An 8,135-nucleotide genomic window follows, 5' to 3' on the forward strand; every position below is an offset into this window, starting at 1 on the left:
TTGTCGTGATTCAGCCGATAGGTCAACAGTGGGCGAGTATTTATATCACAGTTCAGGACCCCCTTGCACAAAGAGCTACAACCGATTGTAGACCTTACAGTTGAGTCTACAGTTGATTGTAAAAATAATTTACGCCGCTTGCACAAAAGAACTGTAAGCCGATTGTGATTTTTGGAAATTACAATCACCATCGTAGGCCTAATTTGACTCGTACATAAAGAAGGGCTGTATAAATGGACAATGAACCGGTCAATAACTTTTCTTGCGTTCATTTTCAAAAGTGTTTCAGCAGCCAGCGACACTAACATGTAAAAATGCTCATAACATTTTTTGAAGATGTTAGCAACGACTATGATCGAGATCTTAGTGATTTATAATCAACTTAGGCCTACGATGCCTTTGTACATGCGGTCTCAGCTGGCCGATAATTGGTGGAACAATACCGGCTGTGTAAAGACCTAATAGTGATAGGGCCCACTCTTTTGTATATTATTCCTTTGGATAATAAGGTTTTTATATAGTCTTGATGAAACATTTCATATTGCGATACTTCATCATCCAATAGTTTGGCAGCAACCCTTTTCATTATGCACGTGTCGTGCGTAAGCGTACATGTATGTATCAACATTCCCAACTTTCAACGACCTTAATCATGTTAGGGAATGGTTATGGGAAAGCAGACAAAGTCGTACATGGTCAACCGCAAGAGAATTGAGCATCTTCCTCAGTCAGAAATCAATACGTTTTTCAGTTTGATGCAAAATGTCTCCTCTGAATGTCACGTGCGTTAATTATTTAATAGTATTATATGACGAATGTTTTTTGAATGTAAAATTCACTCAGGAAAAAATATGTAAAGGGCTACTGTAATAAGTGTAATAATTTGTTTTTGAGTTGATCTAGTAAAGGGAGGTTGAATTGCCAGTTGTATATGGCACTTTTTAAGATATTCCTTGAAATCTTGACATCACAGCCCTTGTCTGTCTTACGTTTAATTGGACGATATCTTGCTATCACTGGTCGTTTTGGATAAGTGGATGCCAGAAAGGTGAATGCTGGCAACTTTCTCCAGAAAAAATCGGAGGACCCTCTTATTGGCAACAAAAGCCACAAACACATATATACCCTGACAAGAGTTGAAAATAGTAAAGAGGTACATCAGAATGTGACTGTGCAAGGCACTACCCGCGATTCCAAACAACCACGTGACACCCATGAGAAGCACGAGTTTAATATACAGGAAGGTTTTCACCTTTTGATCTTGAACAATTCGTGCGGTTTTTACCAACTTTCCCACCTTCCATACAAAATAAATCGCACGGGAGAGGAGCCAACAATTTATGACAACGGCTAAAGTTATTGGAAGAGCCAATCCCAACAACAAAGCGTATTCGTAAAGCAGCCAACAGACAGAACTGTCTCCATACGTCACCGGAAGTGACGTAGTGAACGATAACAATGCGATCGGGGCCACCACGATAGCTGGGGTGCCAAAACCGTAGAGGGAATATCGAAATAGTGCTCTGTCTTTGTTCCGATTCAAACCCACTTTGGTGGATTGTGTGAGGGTTATTTCTAAATCAAGCGCCAAAATATTCGACCATGTGAACGTGGACAACCAAAAGTAATGTTCGATCATTGCAATTGCTGTGCATAACCAACTAATGGCTACTGCCGCTTCCACGGCCAAGAAAAACGCCTGAGCAAGCAGCAGGGCGACGGACAAACTGAGAACGATTTTGCCCGGCAAAGTTTTCATTCGAGGTATGACCACATGAGTGACGATTGTTAGTATCAGGGCTAGCATGGATATTGGTAGAAACACACTCGTCAAGATCTTTTCTACTAACTGACTGTTTCGCTTGTCGTCACTGTCATACAGACGCTTCAGTACCGACACGCAAACATATGTCTTGTTGCCGATGACGGTAAAAGTTGTATAATTTAGCAAATGCTGCATTGTCTGGCTGATGGTGTCTATCTCGGTTTCGGAGGCAACGATCAGGAGACAAGACGGGCCCTGTTTCACGCAACCATGGATGGTTTTATTTGTTGTGGGTCTTAGGCGGTTGTCCTCACACCGGCTGATCCAGGTGACTTCCCAGAATACCTGGTCAGGCGTGTACCACACGCCGTCTTCAGCCCTTAAATAAGCCTCTCCGGTCTCGCCATGAGAGATCGTAAAGTACTCCATTGTCTCGCAAACACTACTGTTCCATGCGCTATTCTCAGTACTGCGGATTTGTACGTTGGCAAGGTCCAACTCTCCCGTCTCTATTAGATCGTCGACAAAATGAATGAGAGTAAATAATGAAGTGTCATTTTGGGACACTATCACGTCGAAATCCAACACGTGTCCGTTTGGGGTTGACAACGTCATCAGTTCTCCACACTTACCAATGACAGTGTCTGTGGACGGCTCGGCTGTTATATTCTCCACAGCCACACCGTGGTCACTGGCCTCAAGAAGGAGTAACTCTTCAAACACACTTACAACGCTCTCCTGACTATGAACAACCAACTCAACTAGGATGCTCTGGTCGGCACGAGGGGTCTGTGAGCAAATGTCTCCTTCACGACGGAAGCCACCCATGCACTTGGCTTCACGACAATATCCGCTGAGAAAATAAAAGCTGATGTCACAAGATTCCGGCTGTGCCACTTGCTCCCGGCTTTTCACAACCCAATGATAACCGTTGTAATCCAAGATCAAGGAAAATGGTGGCAAACCGAGACCTCGGAGGGAAACATGAAAGTCCAGGAGAAGATCATTGCTTCGGGGACAACTCAGGTTGGCCACAGTGAGGTCACTATTGACACACATTGCACAGTGAGTGTTCTTGATCACGTTCCGGGTCCCGAGGGAGTTTTCCATCACTACATACGCGGAATACTGAGAACATTCGGATTTGTGGGAATCCGAGGTGCTCTTTACGTCATAACCCACAAACATGTTTTGGACCACGTCAGAACGGCAAGCGTTAACAAACCTCGGATTGCAGTATCTCACGTGGCCGATCATCTCGTTCTCGCGTGGTCGTAGTTTCACGTGACATTCGATTTCCTGAAGCTGCGCGAGATTTCCAAGAGTTAACCTATTATGGTTTACCATGTCTAAATCGCTCTCCTCGAGGCAACTGATGTTGAAATCCCAAAACGACAAGTCGCTTAATTCAATGAAATTGCATAGAGCGCAGTAAACGCTTTTGAAAGCAATGTGCGGTTGTTTGTATGTGACGGGGACAATCGTGAAAACGTCGTCCTCGTCCTCACGCTGGTCTTCGCACTGTCTTCTCACCTCGTCCGGCGGCCAGTTGCCATGACAACGGTCAATCAACAGGGCGTATTCATCCTGAAAAACGTTTGAGCAGCGGGGTTGTTGATTGGTTAACCAGCTGTGGTTACCTAAGCGAATACGATCAAGACCACAGACGTCTTCAGCATCATAGCAACAGTCCCCATAAAATAGGCAGATTTCGTCGCAGAAGCAACTGGCCATTGTTAAGTTGACATTCGCCGTGTGACATCTGCCCTGGCAGGAAAACGGAGGACAGATCAGTACATCTTCATCTTTATAGTAAACTACCTTCTCACCGCCATTTTCTTGGGATTCTGAGGAACCAAAGCCGATAAAATAACCAGTGTGAGAAATAATGTGTTTTGACAATTATAGTAGTACACCATTGTATATGTTAAAATGTTTACTTACGTGGCAGAAGAAAACGGAGTTCAGTATCAGTAAATGAATTAAATGGTAATTATCCTACTTATTTACTTTTAGATATCTTAAAAACCGAATAGAATGTTACAAGAGGATGAATATAAATTGTAGGCCATATGGAGCAAATTGCCAATAATATGGAGCTCTGACGTCATTGTTTTCACTTTTATAATCACCTACATATTTTTACTGTTTTTTTTGTTTTTTTTTAAAACATAAATTGCAAGTTTAACCCTTTCAGAAGTATCTTTGGAATTAAACAGCTGGAATTACATGATAAAATCAATGGTTGACTTCAAATGTTTCTGACAAATTCTTACCACCGATTGTACCATTGTCAACAGGAACAACTGGTGACGAGACCGAAATGTTCGAGCTCCTGTCATCAGAAAGGAAGCATCCAGCAGCGTCTCCTGCTAGCAGAATGGCACCGATGATCAGAGCAAAATGCAGCGTGATCAATGACCCCATCATCCACTGAAGAGAGACATGACATTACCAACAATGCACTGTAACAACCTCCCTTAAGATTCCTTTTTTCAACTGACGATTGTAATAAGTCCAAGGAAGTATATATCCCATATGTTATGATTCGCTGGAACAGGTTGTTGAAACTCTTTTTGAAATAATCCACTCCTATTATAATAATTGTTTTAATAAGCATTGCAATGTAACTACTAATTCCTCAAGCTGGCTTCCTCTGCGCCCGTACGTAGGAAGGTCCCAGCAACTTGCGGATGGTCGTGGGATTTCCCCGGGCTCTGTCCGTTTTTCTCCCACCATAATGCTGACTGCCGTCGTACAAGTGAAATATTCTTAAGTACGACGTAAAACAGCGTGAAATAATAAATAAGTTAATTAATCAAACCAATTCCATAGCGACAAAAAGGTTGTGTATAGTTAAGAACCAAACCAATGAATGTATTCAATGAATAAATGATATAAGCTCGTCAATTTTATTTGTGTGCTTATATTCACACTCTTAATTCATGCATGGGGGCCTCTGTGGCCTGGGTGGTAAAGCAGCCAGCGCGGTGCACAGACGAAGGAGCCTCTCACCAATGCGGTCGTTGTGGGTTCAAGTCCAGCTTATGTCGGCTTCCTCTTCCGCTGTGGGAAGGCCTTTCAGCAGCCTGTGGATGATCATGGGGTTCCTCCGGGATGAGACGGTTTCCTCCCACCATTGCTGGATGTCGTCGTATAAGTGAAATATTCTTGAGTGCGGCGTAAAATAAGTAAATTCGTGTATTTTAAAACTACAATTGTGTAAAACAATGCCTTGTGAAATTAAAGGGGCAAAATCTCAAATACTTACCTTTTTAAGCAGCGAAAAATAAACCTCTTTTGCTTCCACGGCTTTCAGCATCAAGTATACATGATTTTCATCTGGCAGGCAACTGAAACTTCAAGCCCATTGTACTCGTGCAGTTGACCACGTGACATAACGCGGAGTTTATTTCATCCTCAATGTGATTTATAATGTGGACTTCTGTGGCCAAATTCCACGCCTTTTGTATGAGATCACTATAGCTTCAGAGGAGTTTCCTCCATAGACAATCAAGCTACTTGACCTAACTGATTAAAACAGAACTTTAGAGTTGTTAACGATCTGCAAACAGAATCGAATAATACAACTGAGTGGCATAAATCACGTTATACGTCCCACAGTCCGACTAACCCAAATACACGCGGCAATCCGCCTAATAGGCTAGGGTTTTCCTCTATATGTGAAGACACTGTAACAGATGATTTATCCATGTGTCAGGTACACGTGTAGAAGATATATGAATATGCATGGCATAGTCGCTCTCGGGTTTTGTTATAGATTGTCAAAATCCAAGTTGTTTTTTTTTCTAAACAAACTAAGAATATTTTGTTCCAAGTCAAGTGTCAAGTGCTTGAATCCGTTGTGACTTGAAGTGACAACATTTATTATTTTACACTATACGGCGTATGTCGGTAATGCCATTGACCAGCCATGTTGTTTCATGAGGTTTAAATGTCATGGTTAGGCGCCTTTGACAGGCCATGACGTTCCATCAATTGACAAACTCATGGTTTGGTGTCATTGACGGGCCATGACATTTCGCCAGCTACCAACGTCATATTTAGATGCCATTGACATGCCATGACGTTTGAATAGTTACCAACGTTAGGGTTAGGTGTCATATTTAGGTGGAATTGATGGGCCATGACGTTTTTAATCATTTACCAACATAATGGATATGTGCCTTTGACAGGCCATGACGTTTCATCCACTGCCAACGTCATGGTTAGGTAGCATTGACGGGCCATGACGTTTCAACAGTTACCAACGTTATATTTAGATCCCACTGAGAGGGGCCATGACGTTTCAACATTTACCAACGTTATATTTAGATGCCACTGACTTGCCATGACGTTTTATCACTTACCAACGTCATATTTAGATGCCATTGAGGGGCAATGACGTTTCAAGAAATACCAACGTTACGGTTAGATGCCGCTGAGAGGCAATGATGTTTCAACAGTTACCAACGCACCGGCCCACAACGACATCTTGGTGGTGGCAGACAGACAACACAGATGTCTTTGTGGCCGAATGGAGTTTTTCTCGTAATTCAAATCGTGCACATCTTTTTTTTTTTTGAGTTTTTAAGGTCAGGTAAACGGAAACCATTGCCCTGTGAAGGCGAAATGTGTGTAACAAAGAACTGTACGTGATCTTCCTTGCAGCTCTAATAATAAGTTCAGCAAATATTGCAGTCCAAAGTTAACAAACTGAATATTACCATACATATTATTAATATATAACGTATACACGTACCGGTAGTTTTCAATGCATATATAGCAGCGTGCTCAGGCAATGGGGAGCGAATTTAGTTCTCTGTGGAAGTGGCTAAAATATACCGAGCTCACCTAAGTGACCTGAGTTTTAACTAAAAATTTTAGGACTGCAGTGGTTAGAGTTGTTATTTGTAACCTCTGGTGTATGTCTATGCCAGTGGACTGGAGAAACAGAATTTCATCTGCTCAACTATATGCCATCAAGGTTACTGCAGGTAAACGGCCATGTTTCTTAAAAATAAAAATGTTACAGACAATGCCATGCATCGAAACTGTACTGGAACAGTAGATTAAAACGAGCCGTAAGTGCTGCTTGGAAGCAAGAAAGTGCAAGCAGTTCTAGTTTTATGTTTTCATTTATTATACACATGAAATCATACACAATCACTATAACCTGTTCTATCACCTCAAGCAATGTATTCAATGCATCTAAGGCCAACTTCGGGACAACACTATGAAAATAAACTCTCAAACTGAAGGCACACAAAGGTTTCTGATGCTTTCATAGCCATACGCCACTGAAGGGCTTGCTACTTTGGTATCAGCTCATTATCGAGGTATTTACGAGAAGGCTGAGATGATTCTCGTTTTTAGCCCTGTACCCTGAGGTTAAACACTGTGGTTTCACTGCCTGTTATACCAGCCAGTGGAATGGTTGGATTCCTGAAGCCTTTTGATGGTGAAGTGTTTACCTGATTAAATCTGCCTTTGTGATATGTTTGCTCATGTGCCCGTTTGCTGTGTGTAATCCTCCATAAATTATGGAAACAGACAATTGCTAAGTGGAAGGTGATATTTTACGATGTACTTGAGCTGAAGTAACAGCCGCGTACTGTCGGTGCCTAGTTCTGGAATAGAATTTCTCAACAGTTGGCTTTGCACCTGACGATGTAAAAAAAATTACAAAAGAAACCGGTCACCGACAACAATTTTCCTGATGTAACGGGCTTATGGATCGTCCTGGTCAAATGTCAATGAAATCAAATATTCTGTATATTAAACAAGGAGTCAAGCTGTAATTAAACCTAGAATGATGGCTTTTACCCCAGCCATGCCAGCGTTTGTTGGTAATAGGATTGATTGAGTCAAGCTGTAATTAAACCTAGAATTAGTCAATCCTATTACCAACAAACGCTGGCATGGCTGGGGTAAAAGCCATCATTCTTACCAATCATCAATCATTCTGTATGCGACACCATAAACGTGACTGGCCTCATCACGGGCCTGTTAGACTTCAGCTGAATGGTTACGACTTCTGTAAGCGACACAACACAAGGTGAATGGCCTCAACACGGGCCTGAGAGACTTCAGCTGAATGGTTGCGACTTCTGTAAGCGACACAACACAACGTGACTAGCTTCAGCGCGGGCCTGATTTACACTTCAGCTGAATGGTTATCATTACTGTAAGCGACACAAAACAACGTGCCTGGCCTCAACACGGGCCTGTTAGAATTCAGCTGTATGGTTATCTGTACTGTAAGCGACACAACACAAGGCGACTAGCCTCATCACGGGCCTAAGTTAGACTTCAGCTGAAAGGTTATCATTACTGTAAGCGACACAAGACAACGTGTCTGGCCTCATGA

General features: G+C 42.3%; 1 protein-coding gene across 1 annotated transcript; it reads right to left on the minus strand.

Moving 5' to 3' along the window:
• Positions 1–545: 545 nt before the first annotated feature.
• LOC135475713 (uncharacterized) lies at positions 546–6,144 on the minus strand. The gene is made up of 3 exons (XM_064755645.1): positions 6,136–6,144; positions 4,042–4,198; positions 546–3,612 (listed from the first exon to the last, which is right to left on the minus strand). The coding sequence occupies exons 1-3, from the start codon at positions 6,142–6,144 to the stop codon at positions 992–994; spliced, it is 2,787 nt and encodes a 928-aa protein (XP_064611715.1). The 3' UTR covers positions 546–991.
• Between the last annotated feature and the right edge of the window lie 1,991 nt (positions 6,145–8,135).

This window comes from Liolophura sinensis, chromosome 9, assembly GCF_032854445.1.
Source record: "Liolophura sinensis isolate JHLJ2023 chromosome 9, CUHK_Ljap_v2, whole genome shotgun sequence".
NCBI lineage: Eukaryota > Metazoa > Mollusca > Polyplacophora > Chitonida > Chitonidae > Liolophura > Liolophura sinensis.